At 48.3% G+C, this 18,097-nt stretch overlaps 1 protein-coding gene across 24 annotated transcripts in view; it reads left to right on the top strand.

Moving 5' to 3' along the window:
• DYNC2I1 (dynein 2 intermediate chain 1) overlaps window positions 1-18,097 on the top strand; it is a 47,936-nt gene that overhangs the window by 19,367 nt on the left and 10,472 nt on the right. For 13 of the 24 annotated variants that reach the window (XR_015161821.1, XR_015161820.1, XM_086394630.1 and 10 more), the window contains 8 exons: window positions 1,768-1,879; window positions 9,885-9,973; window positions 10,800-10,929; window positions 12,528-12,700; window positions 13,458-13,620; window positions 15,860-16,141; window positions 16,234-16,295; window positions 16,652-16,703. Coding sequence is in view for 22 of the 24 variants with exons in the window: in XM_086394630.1 (XP_086250756.1) it covers window positions 1,768-1,879; window positions 9,885-9,973; window positions 10,800-10,929; window positions 12,528-12,700; window positions 13,458-13,620; window positions 15,860-16,141; window positions 16,234-16,295; window positions 16,652-16,703 (1,063 nt within the window). In the remaining 2 variants the exon portion in view is untranslated. The remainder of the gene's footprint in view (window positions 1-1,767; window positions 1,880-9,884; window positions 9,974-10,799; window positions 10,930-12,527; window positions 12,701-13,457; window positions 13,621-15,859; window positions 16,142-16,233; window positions 16,296-16,651; window positions 16,704-18,097) is intronic. The other 11 variants (XM_086394647.1, XM_086394645.1, XM_086394643.1 and 8 more) reach the window with 1 other exon arrangement.

Genomic DNA, 18,097 nt, shown 5'->3' with positions numbered 1-18,097 from the left:
ATCAGGCTCCTCCATCACCTGCCCGTGTACCCTCTCACCTGACCAGGCTCCCCCCACCTGCCCCTGGACCCCCCACCTGACCAGGCTCCCCCATCACCTGCCCCTGGACCCGCTCATGTGACCAGGCCCCCCCACCTGCCCCTGGATCCCCCTCACCTTATCAGGCTCCCCCATCACCTGCCCCTGGACCTGCTCATGTGACCAGGCCCCCTCCCACCTGCCCCTGGATCCCCCTCACCTGACCAGTCTCCCCCATCACCTGCCCCTGGACCCCCTCACCTGACCAGTTTCCCCCTACCCATCCCCGGACCCCCTCATCTCCCCATGCACCCCCTTGCAGGCCCCTTGGTCATCTGCCTGGCTTTCTCCGTTACCTGGCCTATGCTGTCCACACCTCGTCCCTTATCTGTCTGCCTGTCTCTCTGTGTTCACCGCCTGTCCTCCAGGTGAACTAGGTGATCATCCCTGCACGCCCTCTGACCCCAGCGTTGCTCAGTCCGCCCCACACAACTCTGCCCTTCCCCATCTCACTTCCTGCCACTGACTGTGAGCTGGCTGGCCTTCCAGGGTGGTGAGGTCCTGAAGTCAGCAGTCCCTCCAGTGTTTCTCTCCTGTCCCCGTGGAGCCATCCCTCAACATGCTCTTGGGTGTGTCTGTCAATAATCTTTTAACAGGAAGAGGGTCACAGCCAGACATTTAAGCTGACAGATTAACCCTGGCTTTGCAGCTGACCCACTCTGACCTTGAGTAGACTCTTTAACTTCTTTGCTTATTTTCCTCATCTCAAACCTTTTTGTTGTTATTGTTCAGTCACTCAGTCGTGTCTGACTCTTTGTTACCCCATGGATTGCAGCACACCCAGGCTTCCGTGTCTTTCAGCATCTCCTGAAGTTTGCTCAAACTCATGTCCATCAAGTCAGTGATGCCATCCAACCATCTCATCCTCTGTTGTCCCCTTCTCCTCCTGCCTTCAATCTTTCCCAGCATCAGGGTCTTTTCCAATGAGTCAGTTCTTCACATCAGGTGGCCAAAGTATTCGAGATTCAGCTTCAGCATCAGTCCTTCCAGTGAATATTCAGGACTGATTTCCTTTAGGATCTCCTTGCTGTCCAAGGGACTCTCAAGAGTCTTCTCCAACACCACAGTTCAAAAGCATCAATTTTGCAAAGCTGTTAGTATCAAAACTGAAGCATGTACCTTTTTGAAACAAATGTGTGTCTGGTTTTGCAGAGCTGCTGTGTTGTTAGAGACTAGGGTATTGGCAGACTGGGTCATAAGAGTTTTTAAACTTGTAAAGGTTTGGTTTATTTATTTGCTTTTGGCTGCACCGGGCCCTCTAGTTGGGGTGCACGGGCTCCAGAGCGCCTGGGCTCAGTAGTTGGGCCCAGCAGATGCAGTGTGCAGGCTTGGTTGTCCTGAGGCAGGTGGGATCGTAGCTCCTTGACCAGGGATGGAACCCATGTCCCTTGCACTGGAAGGAACCTCTGAACTGTGAGGGAAGTCTCTAGGTCATAGTATTTTCAAACTGTAGCTGAACTGTTTGCTGTGACTTTTGAGAACACTTTTGAAATTTAGGCCCATGTTTTTCAAACGTTTAAGACATAAGTAGTTTTTGCATGATTGTTATTTATGTCACGATACTTAATTTTGACGGAAGCAAGAACAGTGTCATCCTTAACTTTAAAAATTTAGTTGTTTTCTTTTCACTGATGAGAAACAGGTCTGAGGTGGAGACCCATGGCTAACTCAGCCTGCCTTCCTTCTCAGGCCTACATTCAGTGTAATGAAGACAGCGTGGACCGGGACATCCAGACCGAGGAAGTAGAGACGCGGGAAGTGTGGACCCAGCACCCGGGGGAAGGCACCGCCGTGTCTGGGGGTAACGGCCTCTGCTCTCGGCCTTGGCCGCTGTGTTCGTCCCCTCTCTTGTTCTTTCCTCGCTCTCGTGTGTGCTTGCGTGTGAGCTGACTACGGAAATACCAGTGAGTTTGCAGATGCCACCCTGGCCTGGAGGCCTGGTCTGGGCCCTGATCGGGGCTCGTGACACTCGTTCCTGAACAGAGGAAAGAGCCCAACTCCAAACACACCTGCAGAGGTGCTGTTCAGAGACTCCGTGCTCTTCAGCGGTTCACACTCTTAGAGAATTTTCTTCTCTAAGTACGTTCTCCAGGTGTGTCTCATCGAGACAGGTGGAAGGCCCTGGACGATGCCGAGTTCTGCTCCCGCTGGTTCTTATCAGTTGCTTATGTGCTAAATGTTACTTTACTGGATGATTGTTTGCTCTGAGGAATGACCTCTGTCACTCCCGTTCCTCAGGGAAGCCTGATCCTAAGAAGTAACAAACCTAAACATTGCTGTTCAGTTGCTCAGTCACGTCCAGCTCTTTGTGACCCTGTGGATTGCAGCACGCCAGGCCTCCCTGTCCTTCATTATCTCCTGGCGTGTGCTCAAACCCATGTCCGTTGAGTCGGTGATGCCATCCAACCATCTCATCCTCTGTTGTCCCCTTCTCCCACCTTCAATCTTTGTCAGCATCAGGGTCTTTTCAAATGAGTCAGTTCTTCACATCAGGTGGCCAAAGTATTGGAGTTTCAGCTTCAGCATCAGTCCTTCCAATGAATATTCAGGATTGATTTCCTTTAGGATTGACTGGTGTGATCTCCTTGCAGTCCAAGGGACTCTCAAGAGTCTTCTCCAGCACTACAGTTCAAAAGCCTCAATTCTTTGGTGCTAAGCCTTCTTTATGGTCCAACTTACACATCCATACATGACTACTGGAAAAACCATGGGTTTGACTATACAGATCTTTGTCAGCGAAGTGATATCTTTGCTTTTTAATACACTATCTAGGTTGTCATAGCTTTCCTACCAAGGAGCAAGTGTCTTTTATTTTCATGACTAAAGTCACCATCCACAGTGATTTTGGAGCCCCAAAAAATAAAATCTGTCACTGTTCCCCTTCTCTTTGCCACGAAGTGATTTGCCTGGATGTCATGATCTTAGTTTTTTGAATATTGAGTTTTAAGCCAGCTTTTTCACTGTCCTCTTTCACACTTATCAAGAGGCTCTTTTGTTCCTCCTCACTTTCTACCATTAGAGTGGTATCATCTGCATATCTGAGATTGTTATTTCCTCCAGCAATCTTCATTCCAGTTTGTGATTCATCCAGCCTGGCATTTCACGTGATGTACTCTGTGTGTAAGTTAAATAAGCAGTGTGAAAATATGCAGCCTTGACGTGCTCCTTTTCCAGTTTGTACCCAGGCTGTTGTTCCATGTCCGGTTCTAACTGTTGCTTTTTGTCCTGTATGCAGGTTTCTCAGGAGACAGGAAAAGTGGTCTGGTATTCCCATCTCTTTAAGAATTTTCCACAGTTTGCCGTGATCCACACAGTCAAAGACTTTAGTGTAGTCAGTGAAACATGTTTTTCTGGAACTTCCTTGCTTTCTCTCTGATCCAGTGAATGTCTGTAATATGATCTCTGGTTCCTCTGCCTTTTCTAAATCCAGCTTGTACATCTGGAAGTTCTCGGTTCACGTACTGCTGAAGCCTAGCTTGAAGGATTCTGACCATAATCTTGCTAGCAGTTTGAACATTCCTTGCATTGCCTTTCTTAGGGATTGGAATGAAAACTGACCTTTTCCAGTCCTGTGGCCACTGCTTAGTTTTCCAGATTTGCTGGCATATTGAATGTAGCACTGTAGCAGCAGCATCTTTTACGATTTTATTTCAGCTGCAATTCTATTACTTCCACTAGTTTTGTTCGTAGTGATGCTTCCCAAAGCCCACTTGACTTCACACTCCCAGATGTCTGGCTCTAGGTGAGTGATCACACCATCATGGTTATTCTGGTCATTAATAGCTTTTTTGTATAGCTTTTCTGTGTATTCATTCCATCTCTTCTTATTGTCTTCTGCTTCTGTTAGGTCCTTACTGTTTCTGTTTTTTATCATGCCCGTCCTTGCGTGAAATGTTCCCTTGAGTATCTCCAATTTTCTTGAAGCGATCTCTGGTCTTTCCCGTTCTATTGTTTTCCTCTATTTCTTTTTTATTTTGGTTTAAAACTGTTTATTGGTCAAAAAAGTAGAAAATGACAAAATTATTGCATAGGGAAAATACGCTAGTAATTTAAAAACAGGCTACATAATAAGGAAAGTTTATATATGTTAATAGGTGGAAGGCTGAATCTATCTTTTTTTATATATATTCTTACACCATAAGATTTATTGTTTTTATTTGAGATGTTGCCAAGATTTTTTTTTTAGTATTTTAAAAGTTTTATCATTTTTTTATTAAAAAATTTTTTTTAAATTGGAGGCTAATTACTTTACAATATTGTAGTGGTTTTTCCATACATTGACATGAATCATCCATGTGTATACATGTGTCCCAATCTTGAACCCCCCTCCCTCCACCCTCCTCATCCCATCCCTCAGGATCATCCCAGTGCACCAGCCCTAAGCACCCTGTCTCATACATTGAACCTGGACTGGCGATCTGTTTCACATATAATAATATACATGTTTCATGCTATTCTCTCAAATCATCCCACCCTTGCCTTCTCCCACAGAGTCCAAAAGACTGTTCTATACATCTGTGTCTCTTTTGCTGTCTCGCATATAGGGTCATCATCACCATCTTTCTAAATTCCATATATATGCGTTAATATACTATATTGGTGTTTTTCTTTCTGACTTACTTCACTCTGTGTAATAGGCTTCAGTTTCATCCACCTCCTTAGAACTGATTCAAATGCATTCTTTTTAATAGCTGAGTAACATTCCATTGTGTATATATACCACAGCTTTCTTATCCATTCGTCTGCTGATGGACATCTAGGTTGCTTCCATGTCCTGGCTATTATAAACAGCTGCGATGAACACTGGGGTACACGTGTCTCTTTCAGTTCTGTTTCCTCGGTGTGTATGCCCAGCATCGGGATTGCTGGGTCATAAGGCAGTTCTATTTCCAGTTTTTAAAGGAATCTCCACACAGTTCTCCATAGTGGCTGTACTAGTTTGCATTCCCACCAACAGTGTAAGAGGGCTCCCTTTTCTCCACACCCTCTCCAGCATTTATTGTTTGTAGACTTTTTGATAGTAGCCATTCTGACTGGTGTGAGATGGTTACCTCATTGTGGTTTTGATTTGCATTTCTCTGATAATGAGTGATGTTGAGCATCTTTTCATGTGTTTGTTAGCCATTTATATGTCTTCTTTGGAGAAATGTCTGTTTAGTTCTTTGGCCCATTTTTTGATTGGGTCGTTCATTTTTCTGCAATTGAGCTGCATGAGCTGCTTGTATATTTTTGAGATTAATTCTTTGTCAGTTGCTTCATTTGCTATTATTTTCTCCCATTCTGAAGGCTGTCTTTTCACCTTGCTTACAGTTTTCTTCATTGTGCAAAAGCTTTTAATTTTAATTAGGTCCCATTTGTTTATTTTTGTTTTTATTTCCGTTACTCTGGGAGGTGGGTCATAGAGGATCTCACTGTGATGTATGTCGGAGAGTGTTTTGCCTATGTTTTCCTCTAGGGGTTTTATAGTTTGTGTTCTTACGTTTAGATCTTTAATCCATTTTGAGTTTATTTTTGTATATGGTGTTAGAAAGTGTTCTAGTTTCATTCTTTTATAAGTGGTTGACCAGTTTTCCCAGCACCACTTGTTAAAGAGATTGTTTTTTCTCCATTGTATATCCTTGCCTCCTTTGTCAAAGATAAAGTGTCCATGCTGCTGCTGCTGCTGCTAAGTTGCTTCAGTCGTGTCCAACTCTTTGCGATTCCATAGACGGCAGCCCACCAGGCTCCCCCATCCCTGGGATTCTCCAGGCAAGAACACTGGAGTGGGTTGCCATTTCCTTCTCCAATGCATGAAAGTGAAAAGTGAAAGTGAAGTCGCTCAGTCGTGTCCGACCCTCAGCGACCCCATGGACTGCAGTCTACCAGGCTCCTCGGTCCGTGGGATTTTCCAGGCAAGAGCACTGGAGTGGGTGCCACTGCCTTCTCTGAAATAGGTGCGTGGATATATGTCTGGGCTTTCTGTATTGTTCCATTGATCTATATTTCTGTCTTGGTGCCAGTACCATACTGTCTTGATGACTGTAGATTTGTAGTATTGTCTGAGGTCAAGCAGGTTGATTCCTCCAGTTTCGTTCTTCTTTCTCAAGATTGCTTTGGCTATTCGAGGTTTTTTTGTATTTCCATACAAATTGTGACATTATTTGTTCTAGTTCTCTGAAAAATACCGTTGGCAGTTTGATAGGGATTGCACTGAATCTATAGGTTGCTTTGGCATATACTCATTTTTGCTATTTTGATTCTTCCGATCCATGAATGTGGTATATTTCTCCATCTATTTGTGTCATCTTTGATTTCTTTCATCAGTGTTTTATAGTTTTCTATATATAGGTCTTTTGTTTCTTTAGGTATATTTATTCCTAAGTATTTTATTCTTTTTGTTGCAATGGTGAATGGAATTGTTTCCTTAATTTCTCTTTCTGTTTTCTCATTGTTAGTGTATAGGAATGCAAGGAATTTCTGCGTGTTAATTTTATATCTTGCCACTTTACTATATTCATTGATTAGCTCTAGTAATTTTCTTGTGGTGTCTTTAGGGTTTTCTATGTAGAGGATCATGTCATCTGCAAATAGTGAGAGTTTTACTTCTTTTCCAATTTGGATTCCTTTTATTTCTTTTTCTGCTCTGATTGCTGTGGCAAAACTTCCAAAACTGTGTTGAATAGTAATGGTGAAAGTGGGCACCCTTGTCTTGTTCCTGATTTTAGAGGAAATGCTTTCAATTTTTCACCATTGAGGATAATGTTTGCTGTGGGTTTGTCATATATAGCTTTTATTATGTTGAGGTATGTTCCTTCTATGCCTGCTTTCTGGAGGGTTTTTATCATAAATGGATGTTGAATTTTGTCAAAGGCTTTCTCTGCATCTATTCAGATAATCATATGGTTTTTATCTTTCAATTTGTTAATGTGGTGTATCACATTGATTGATTTGTGAATATTGAAGAATCCTTGCATCCCTGGGATAAAGCCCACTTGGTCATGATGTATGATCTTTTTAGTATGTTGTAGGATTCTGTTTGCTAGAATTTTGTTAAGGATTTTTGCATCTATGTTCATCAGTGATATTGGCCTGTAGTTTTCTTTTTTTGTGGCATCTTTGTCAGGTTTTGGTATTAGGGTGATGGTGGCCTCATGGAGTGAGTGTGGAAGTTTACCTTCCTCTGCAATTTTCTGGAAGAGTTTGAGTAGGATAGGTGTTAGCTCTTCTCTAAATTTTTGGTAGAATTCACCTGTGAAGCCATCTGGTCCTGGGCTTTTGTTTTTTGGAAGATTTTTGATTACAGTTTTGATTTCCATTAAGATTTTCTGTTTCTTCCTGGTTCAGTTTTGGAAGGTTATACTTTTCTAAGAATTTGTCCATTTCTTCCAAGTTGTCCATTTTATTGGCATATAGTTGCTGATAGTGTCTCTTATGACTTTGTATTTCTGTGTTGTCTCTTGTGATTTCTCCATTTTCATTTCTAATTTTGTTGATTTGATTCTTCTCCCTTTTTTTCTTGATGAGTCTGGCTAATGGTTTGCCTCTTTTATTTATCTTCTCAAAGAACCAGCTTTTAGCTTTGTTGATTTTTGCTATGGTCTCTGTTGTTTCTTTTTCATTTATTTCTGCCCTAATTTTTAAGATTTCTTTTCTTCTACTAACCCTGGGGTTCTTCATTTCTTCTTTTTCTAGTTGCTTTAGGTGTAAAGTTAGGTTATTTATTTGATTTTTCTCTTGTTTCTTGAGGTAAGCTTGTATTGCTATGAACCTTCCCTTTAGCACTACTTTTACTGAATCCCATAGGTTTTGGGTTATTGTGTTTTCATTCATTTTTATGCATATTTTGATTTCTTTTTTTATTTCTTCTGGGATTTGTTGTTTATTCAGAAGCATGTTGTTTAGCCTCTATATGTTTATATTTTTAATAGTTTTTTTTCCTGTAGTTGACATCTAATCTTACTGCATTGTGATCAGAAAAGATGCTTGAAATGATTTCAATTTTATTGAATTTACTAAGGCTAGATTTATGGCCCAGGATGTGATCTATCCTGGAGAATGTTCCATGTGCACTTGAGAAAAAGGTGAAATTCATTGTTTTGGGGTGAAATGTCCTATAGATATCAATTAGGTCTAACTGGTCCATTGTATCATTTAGAGCTTGTGCTTCCTTGCTAATTTTCTGTTTAGTTGATCTATCCATAGGTGTGAGTGGGGTATTAAAGTCTCCCACTATTATTGTGTTATTGTTAATTTCCCCTTTCATACTTGTTAGCATTTGCCTTACATACTGCGGCGCTCCTCTGTTGGGTGCATATATATTTATAATTGTGATATCTTCTTCTTGGATTGATCCTTTGGTCACTATGTAGTGTCCTTCTTAGTCTCTTTTCACAGCCTTTATTTCAAAGTCTATTTTATCTGATACGAGTACTGCTCCTCCTGCTTCCTTTTGGTCTCCATTTGTGTGAAATCTTTTTCCAGCCCTTCACTTTCAGTCTGTATGTGTCCCTTGTTTTGACGTGGGTCTCTTGTGGACAACATATGTAGGGGTCTTGTTTTTGTATCCATTCAGCCAGTCTTTGTCTTTTGGTTGGGGCATTCAACCCATTTACATTTAAGGAAATTATTGATAAGTATGATCCCATTGCCATTTACTTTGTTGTTTTGGGTTCAAGTTTATAAACCTTTTCTGTGTTTCCTGTCTAGAGAAGATCCTTTAGCATTTGTTGAAGAGCTGGTTTGGTGGTGCTGAATTGTTTTCCTCTATTTCTTTGCATTGTTCACTCAAGAAGGCCTTCTTATCTATTTTTGCTATTCTCTGGAACTCTGCATTCAAATGGGTATATCTTTCCTTTTCTCCTTTGCCTTTTGCTTCTTCTCTTTTCTCAACTATTTGTAAGGCCTCCTCAGACAACCATTTTCCCCTCTTGCATTTCTTTTTCTTTGGGGTGGTTTTGGTCACTGCCTCCTGTACAGCGTTAAAAACCTCTGTCCATAGTTCTTCAGGCACTCTGTCTACTGGATCCAATCCCTTGAATCTATCTGTCACCTCCACTGTATAATCGTATGGGATTTGATTTAGGTCATACCTGAATGGCCTAGTGGTTTTCCCTACTTCAATGTAAGTCTGAATTTTGTAATAAGGAGTTCGTTATCTGAGCCACAGTTAGTTCCAGGTCTTGTTTTTGCTGACTGTATAGAGCTTCTCTATCTTTGGCTGCAAAGAGTATAATCTGATTTCAGTATTGATTATCTGGTGATGTCCATGTGTAGAATCTTCTCTTTTGTTGTTGGAAGAGGCTGTTTGTTATGACCAGTGTGTTCTCTTGGCAGAACTTGGCAGAACTAGTTTTTGCCCTGCTTCATTCTATACTCCAAGGCCAAAGTTACCTGTTATTCTGGGTATCTCTTGACTTCCTGCTTTTGCATTCCAGTCCCCTATGATGAAAAGGACATCTTTTTTTTGGTGTTGTTTCTAGAAGGTGTTGTAGGTCATAGAACTGGTCAGTGTGGCATTGGTGGATGGGGCATTGACTTGGATTACTGTGACATTGAATGGTTTGCCTTGGGAATGAACCAAGATCCTAAATGTAACACATCCACGGTAAAATGATGCTTTGCATAGGGCTCTGCTTACAGACTTTCTGTGAACAGTTTCCTGTGAGGAATGAGGAGGAGCTGAGCTCTGGAGAAAGAGACATGACCTGGCTTCTCCTTCTAGGGGTCTTGGTTCTCAGGCACGCCCTTCCTGGTGTGCGGCCTTGGCTGGGAGCCCGCCCACCTGGTGAGTATCCCCTCAGCAGGGGTTGATGTGACCTGTTTTTCAGGGAGTGAGCGGAGCGGCCCCGGAGATACTGCCATCGTCCCGAAGGTCGACACGCCCCGTCTGTCGGGCTTCCTGCGGGCGGCCTGCCAGGTGCGCTCCATTGGGGGCAGGGACCCCAGTGCTGCACATGCTGTTTGGATTCTGAACAATAATACCGATTGCTTGCATTTTAGAATAAATATAGACAGAAGAACAGACATAACTAAATTGGCAAGGCGAGCACAGGTCTAGGGTTTTTAAAACTAGTAAACTCGTTGGGGAGGGAGGAGGGAGGAGGGTTCGGGATGGGGAACACATGTATACCTGTGGCGGATTCATTTTGATATTTGGCAAAACTAATACAATTATGTAAAGTTTAAAAATAAAATTGGAAGAATAAAAAAAAAAAAAAAACTAGTAAACTCGTGACTTTGAAGACTGGTTATGGGAATTTTCAAAGTCCATACAAAGGTCAGAGGGCGCACGTGGTCCTGTGTACTTCGGGGTCCCAGTGTCCACCACCTTCCCTCCCCGTGGTCGTCCTGAGTGTGACCCACCACCCACAAGGGCAGTGGCAGGACTTGGCTGGCCCTCACTGCAGCCCAGCGGGCAGGCCGTGTTGCTGTGGGCGACGTGTTTGTGCCCCCGCTTCTTCTAGAGGAGGTGGAGGGCCCCATCCCCCTCCTGTATGTCTACTGTGAAAAACAGCATCGGTGTCCATCGTGGCTCGGGGTTTACAGAGCGGGCTTTACTTGGTAGTCTCTACTGCTGTGCAGAAAGGACAGTATGACTTCCTTCTGTTCGTTTCTATGAGTCTGGGACTTGGTTAACTTAAGGGATGGGTGAATTTAGGTAGTGCTTTGCGGTTTTTGCTTTTTCTTTGAGAATGAGCCCATCTGAGAGTGTTGATGGAGGCCTGCCCGCGTGTCTGCTGCAGGTGATGGCAGTTCTGCTTGAAGAGGACCGGGCGGCCGCAGAGCCGGGCTGGGCGTCCCAGGCGCAGGACTGCACCCTGCCTTTCAGCGACAGCTGTGCACGGCTGGGCACCAGCCTGCCCTTCCTGCAGGGTAAGCGGCCCTCAGGGTGGGCGTGGGGCGTGGACCCCAAGACAGTGATCCTCACGGATGCATCCTGGGAGGGGTTTGTTGAACGGAGCAGAGGTTTGGCTTCTGTAGCCTCGAGCGTGTGTGTCACTGTCCTCACGAGAGGGATATGCAGTGATTTAAGGGAACATTTGTTTTCAGTCCTGCGTCTCTTAATTTCTTTTGGTTTCTTGGTAGAGGAGTGGTGGGAGCCACAGGCAGTCCAGGTGGGAGTCATGTGGTGAGATGTGAGCTGATCCGTGGTCACAGCACAAACGCTACCCCAGTAAAGCTGTGTCTTCACATACGGTGTGTAGCTGCCTGTGACTATAAGCTGAACAAACTTTGTGTGTTCAGTTCTTCAGTGAGTCTCTGCCTTCCCGGCTGCTGAGGGCCTGGGTGGGGCCAGGGTCCTGGTCTGAGTGCAGGAGGGCGGGCAGTGCTTGGCCCTGCTGTGGGCATTCCAGGGCGCCTCTGGGCCAGTGGGACCTGGTGTGTGGCTGCCACTTGTTCCAGAAGTTTCTATGGAGATTCAGATTGACGTCCAGCCCTCTGCACTGACCATTAGCACCAATGTCATGAAGTTAACAAGCACGTGTTATTTGAGCATGTTTTTTTTTTAAAGTTATGTTATCCTATTAGAAAAGCAATAGATTGTAGCATTGAAAACACAGAAGCCCACAAACCCACCTCCCTCTGCACCCCAGGAAGCAGGAGTTTGAGGTGCTTTCCTCAGCTGAGGAGGGATCAAAGAGCCCTGGACTGGGGCAGGGATTGGTGGGGGCGTGGTGTGGGGGGTGGGAGGTGGGGAAAGGGGGTGGTGGTGGGGGAGGGGTGGGGAGGCCACACCCCCCAGAACACTTCCTCAGAGAAGGACGATGCAGGTATGTTGTCCGGGACTCGCCCCTTAGTTCCACCTGTGTGCAGAGCGGAGGTTTTTCTTGTGTCTGTTTTAGTAAAGTGAGTTTTGAGGTTAAGAGGGAAGTTGGGACACAGGTGCCCATGACCTGAGCCTGGGTCCCATCCTGGACCTGAGCTTGGAGGGAGTGGCGGGCCCTCTCAGTGTCAGCAGGCTGTCCAGCACCAGCCGCCCGCTTGTCCTTCTGTGGGCCCCGCAGATACTTAGGCACACAGGCAGGTCCCGGGCCTTGGAGCCCAGTGGACGGACAGAAAGCACGCGTCACAGGACAAATGGGGGCACTGGATGGTGCGTCCGAGGGCAGGTGTTGGGAGGAGGCCGGCTGGGGCCCGCTGCAGGGGGAAAAGGGGCAGCTGATGGGGCGGATGTGATGACCCCCGCCCCCTGCGCCCCCAGGTCCCCTCCGCACCCCCGGCCCGCGGGAGTAGATGGTGGATGGTGGGGTCCTGGGCCGTGCTGTGCCGCCTGTGGGGGAGGGTGGCTTCTTGCAAGTGAGGCCACCCGGACGCTTTTGAGTTGAGCTTGGCCACTCGTCAAAACCCCGATTTCGGGCAGGCGTATCTTTGAAAGACCATGTCTTCGTCACTAAGCTGAAACCTATTGGAGCAGTCCTGTGTGTTAATGCAGCGTGGGTTCTGCAGCATTTTTCTTGTCTTGTCCTCAGACCGGAGAGTGTCCTGCCTGCACGCGTGTCGGGCTCAGAGGCGCACTGTGGTGTCCGTGCACGGGCTGCCGGGGAAGGCCTCGGCGCCGCTGCTGGGCCACAGACACGTGCTCTGCGTGTGGGATGTCCGGCAGCCCTCGGAGCCCCAGAAGGTCCTGGTGTGTGAGTCGAAGGTACAGCTTGGGGGGCCGTGGGTGTGACTTGAGAGGGTGGGCCCCAGGGAGGGGAGTCCAGGGTCACAGTTTTCCATCCCGGCCGCCATGTGCAGGGTGACAGGGGCAGGAGCTCTTTATAGGAAGGACCAGGTCGACCGAGGGGTCACGTGGCCATAGTCCCCAGGGCCCCGAGGGTGGGCATCATCCCGCTGTGGGTTAGTGGAAGCACCAGCCTGGCGTCCTTGGGGTCGTGGAAGCGAGCTTCCCAGCTTGCTTGGTCGGGTCACGGGTGCTTTAGAGGTTTCTTCCAGTGCCTGGGATTTTCTGAGTCCTTAGTGCGTGTGTTTCCTGGCCCCTGGTGAGTGGGGCTGTGGTGTGGTGACCGCACGGGTGCAGGGGAGAGCTGTTTCTGGTCTTGTGGTTCTTGACTTCAGAACCATTTGATTTCCATTCCACTGCTTCTTGGTGCTGTGGGCTTGAAAATAGCTTACTATGAATGACGGGCGGCTCCGCTGTGCCAGAGACCCTGCGGCCACCACCCCCGTGTCCCGAGGAGGGCACCCTTAGAGGCGCCAGCCGCTTGCTGCGGTACCCCCGCTGTGTCTGGATGGAGAGTCCACGGGGCCAGTGCTCCCCGGCCCCGCCGCCCACCCGGCCCTGCCCCCCCCACTTAGCCCCGCCCCCACCCGGCCCCGCCTCCCAGCCCGCCCCCTCCACTCGCCCTGGCTCCTGACCGCCCCCCACCCCCAGCCCTGCTCTCTGTGCGGCTGTCTAGGTCACGTGCTGCTGCTTCAGCCCTGTGAAAGCCTGCCTGCTGTTTGCGGGGACCGTGCATGGCTCGGTGGTCGTGTGGGACCTGAGGGAGGACCCCAGGATCCATCTCCGTGTGACGCTGAGCGGGTGCTCCTGGACGTTCAGGACCCCCACCTTCTCCACTGGTCAGTGACGCGGCCCACCGGTGCGGGTCCCTGGAGCAGCTGTGAGGCCCCTTTGCGTCCTCCATGCAGGTGGCCCCAGAGGACGCCCTGACCTAAGGGCACAAGACGCCTGTGCCAGCCAGGGAGCAGCATCTTTCTGGGCAATGGTGGGGTGCTTGTCCTGTCAGCTCTGGGGCTCCAGGTCACAGACACAACCCCAGTTACAACCACAGCCGATTGCAACCTAAGCCCAACCACGGTTGCAATCACAGCCGAAACCACAACCTCAAACAAGGACAAGCGTGACCCCCCACCCCCGCCCCTGCTAGGCACTGTGTTCTGGGGTTTTTTCCCCGTGTTGTGTGGACGTGTCCCACGCAGGCCCGTCTGGGTCCCTCCCGGTGCTCAGGGAGATGGGAGGCTTATCCGTGGTCACACTGGCCACGCAGGGGGCCAGCACCCAGATCGTCTCCAGTACTTTGACCTTCCTGCTCAGAATGGCACTCTCCCCCACTACCCCGCCCCAGCTGACTGCGTCCCCCGCCCTCTCCGTCCCCACGAGGTTTTGTCTCTGTCTTCTCCCATGGTGAGGGCGAGACTCTGTGGTGTCCAGACTCTGTGGTGTTCAGACCTTGGAGTCTGCTTTCCTTCTCTCACAAGTGCCTGCAGGTGTGCGGAGTCAGGACGTCACTCCTCCACTGGGCAGGCCCCCATGGGTGCCGCGGGGCTTTACCCGCCCAGCAGTGGTCAGCTGCTTCTGGTCAGTTTCCTCTGTCAGCAGTCAGGATGGGCGTCTGCACCGCAGGCACCACAGCCGCAGGTCCTCGCTGTGGGCCGGCAGCCTCTCTGCTCCAGCAGGCGTCCCTGAGGACGCAGGGTGCCGGGTGTCTGTCTTCAACGGGGTGTCTGTGCGGGCCTTCCGCACACAAGCTGCTTCTGACTGCTGTGCTTTAAGAGTCCTTGTGTTCTCAGTACCATCCTGTGCAGACTTGTCTGGGTTGTCTCCAGCCCTCAACCAGGCCAGCCCTCAACTTTCCATTCCTGACCCTGCTCTGGGGAACTCCATGCATATACTGCACGCCTGTTTACGTACTGAGTTTGTCTGTGTTTTATGCGTAAAAGGGCAAGGTTTCTTTTGTGTCCCAGCAACTTGATCTTTGCCCCTTTGAGGGTGAAATTGCCACTGTTGAGAACGTGTGTGTTTATAGGCACCTTATGGATCTGATAAGGGCTTCCCTGGTGGCTCAGAGGTTAAAGCATCTGCCCACAATGCGGGGACCTGGGTTCAATCCCTGGGTCGGGAAGGTCCCCTGGAGAAGGAAATGGCAACCCACTCCAGTATTCTTGCCTGGAGAATCCCATGGATGGAGAAGCCTGGTGGGCTACAGTCCACAGGGTTGCAAAGAATCAGACACAACTGAGTGACTTCACTTCACTATGGATCTGATGCCATTGGAAAAGGTATCTTTTAAGAACTTATATTTTTTAACTGCTGCTGCTATTACTAATTAACCTTTGAATTCACCACTATGTTCAAAACACCGAAATGCTTAGGATTTGAAACTTAATATTTCATTAAAAGGCTGCTTTCATTTTTTTTTTTTCTTTTTGCTATCTAAACATTGTCTCTAAACCTTCAAAGTTCTAGTAACTGAGTCGGAGAACACCCCTCCTCAGTGGGCCTCCAGTTCATTGAGTCTGAAGCCTGTCATTCTCCATTCCCAAGAGCACTTTGTCTTTTCTTCAGTTTCTAACTCTTATTTTCTTTCTGATGTTTTTAAATCCATTTTTGTTCTAGGTTTCTGACTCCAAGTGTTTTTCTTTGTTTGTTAAATGTATTTCCGAGTGCTTTTTGGTGACACGTGATGTCGTTTGGGTGCTGGATTTTGGTCTTCTGTTTCACGCTTGTTTTTGGAGCAAGAACCTTCGTGGGTTGAAATGCTTTCATCCGCGTTTTCTATCTGTTTCTGTGGTAGCGCTGTGTGCAGTTTGTCTTTCTCTGCTAGGGGCATTTTGTAGGTGGGTTTGCCAGGCCAGAGGAGCTGTGTTCTGTTGGGCTGTGAAGGTGCTTCTGGTCTGGCTGCGAGCCTCCGTCTCCTCCCGAAGCTGCAGGGCTCCTGGGGCCCTGACCTGGGAAGCAGTTTCCGCTGGCTCTGGGACCCCTCCTCCTGTGGAGAGTGCCCTTGCCCCCCAGTCTGTCCTCGCACCTGCAGCTGTGCAGACACGGGGCTCGAGGGACTCTGCTTGCCTCCTCCTCCAGGTGGATGTGGTCTGTGGTCTCTGCTCCTCGGCCGTGCTGAGAGCCATGGCACGTGCCCTTCCACGGTGATGCGTGTGGCTGGGCGCCTAGGGACACGCGTGTGCCCTGCACGGGCAGCTGTGCTCCGTGACTCACCGCATGCACACACTGCCTGTGCTCTGCCCCCAGACGGCGTCCTGACGTCCGTGAACCACTGCAGCCCCCTCCAGGCAATAGAGCCCGTCACAGGGTCTGTCTGCAAGAGGCAGAGCTGTGTGCTCTCACCCTTTTCTACTCAAGAAGGTACGTGACCTTCACTCCGTGAATCTGAGCTCCGCTGGTGAGACGTGGTTTCTGGTTGCGAGCCAGTCCTAACCCACTTGTGCCCTCACCAGAGACGGCAGGCCTGTCCTTCCACATCGCTTCCTTGGATGAAAGCGGGCTTCTCAATGTGTGGGTGAGTCAGGCGCGTGGTCAGTGGAGGGGGACGGGAGGTGATGTGTGCGGGGGTGGGGAAGGGCAGGAGGCAACGTGTATGCGAGAGGTGGCCGAGCTCTCAGCCAGGGAACCAGGACAAGGCAGCTTGCGGGGAACTCAGGAGGGAACGAGGCATGGAAGCTTCAGGGCCTGTCGCGGTGGAAAGAAGAAGATCAAAGTCAGGGATTTATAACATTTAAGCGTCAGTCTTCCTTCTGGAGCGACTGTGTCCTCGGCGTGTTGTGTGACGTGCTCTCCTGATCAGAGCTGTGCTTTGCTTGGACTGCTTCCCGGTCATCCTGTGTGCTGACCCTCGTCTCTGATGGTCTGTTTCAGGTGGTGGTTGAATTACAGAAGGCGGATGTTGCAGGTTCAATAAGTGATTTAGGTAACTAAAAATAAAAGAACTAATTTTAGTCAATGTTTGCTAGAATCAATAAAGATTAGGGATACCCAGAATCACTTTGAAGAATCAGTAACTACCTGCCTGGAAAATGGAGATTAAGTTGTGTATTTTATAGCCTGCCGGCTGTTGCACAGGCCTGACGCCCTTATTGCAGGAGGACACGTGTCCTCTTTGTGCCTGTGTGGCATCTGCTTCTCATCCCCCAGGGCGTCCCTGTGACTCCAGTGTCTGAGGAGCCCTTGGTATGACCCCCGAGGTCTCTGAGACCGCAGCCCCACCCCTAGGTGGTGGTGAGGGGATTGGCTGGCAGTTTGCTGTCCTGATGCCCAGGGCTCGGGCACTGAGGAGCCCCAGCCTGCACTTCTCAGAGCCCCGATTGATTGTTTAGTGACCAGGCTGCAGACGCTGCCATAGATCCAGCCAAAAAATAGGACCAGAGCCACTCTGACTGTCCCTGACTTCTAGAAATGAAGGAGGGGTGTCTCCTGCAAGCAGGGCCCATGCTAGGAGCCTGGTGCTGCTGCGGGGCCTTGCGCGGGTCCCTCCTGAGAGGGTAACAGGCAGGGAGGCCAGGGGTCTCCAGACGGAGGAAACAGGCTGCAGATGGCAGACGTTTTCATCTCTCTCTTAAGCAGCAGGAGGAACTAGTGTTATATTTTTCCCCTTCCTATACACATTTAAAAAGAGGTTTCTGTTAAAATTCTGTGTTGCCATAATGACACCTGGTTCTACCCGAACTTAACTTTCCTCAAACTTTGAGCTACCCGGTGCATTTTTCTTACGGAAATGTTTGTCTTAAGCTATGTTAATGTCTATGTATTTACCCCTAGACTCTGTCTTTCTTCAAGTCAGTTCTGCCTGAGACTCAGAACTGACTTGACGAACCAGTATGTTTTACTCATGCAGATGTTCTCCTAAGCTAGGTTTTAAGGAGACTGTGTATTTGCTTGGAAACCTGCCTTTCTTCAAGATTCATGTCACTGGTTTTATGGCGTGGGACTACTTACCTGGCGCCAGTGTTATCTCAAAGTGCATGCTGTGGGTGAGGGGCCTGGTGCCACTCTGAGTTTTGAGACATTTCCTTTCTCTACTTAGCAGCCTGCTGATAGGAATATAACATACTGCTGAAGGCCAGCAGGTTGGTGGGGGTCACTCTTTCTGCCCCCTTCTGATGTCTGTGTCAGAAGCTGTCTCTGTCCCTTTTATACTTTAATAAATCTTTATCACACAAAAGCTCTGAGCGATCAAGCCTCATCTCTGGCGGCCAAGAATCCTGGTGTCTTTCATGACTCAGCAACAACCTTTCACTCCCAAGGGGCCATTTTTTCCACCTCTCGTGCAGTCCACTCTGTTCCCTGGGCCGTGAGCAGGGCCAT

This window comes from Bos grunniens, chromosome 4 (genome assembly GCF_055505025.1).
Source record: "Bos grunniens cultivar Pamir isolate PY7600 chromosome 4, Bosgru_T2T1.0, whole genome shotgun sequence".
In the NCBI taxonomy this organism is placed as follows: domain Eukaryota; kingdom Metazoa; phylum Chordata; class Mammalia; order Artiodactyla; family Bovidae; genus Bos; species Bos grunniens.
The sequence above is the reverse complement of the archived record's forward strand: the minus strand, read 5'-3'. Positions and strand labels throughout refer to the sequence as shown.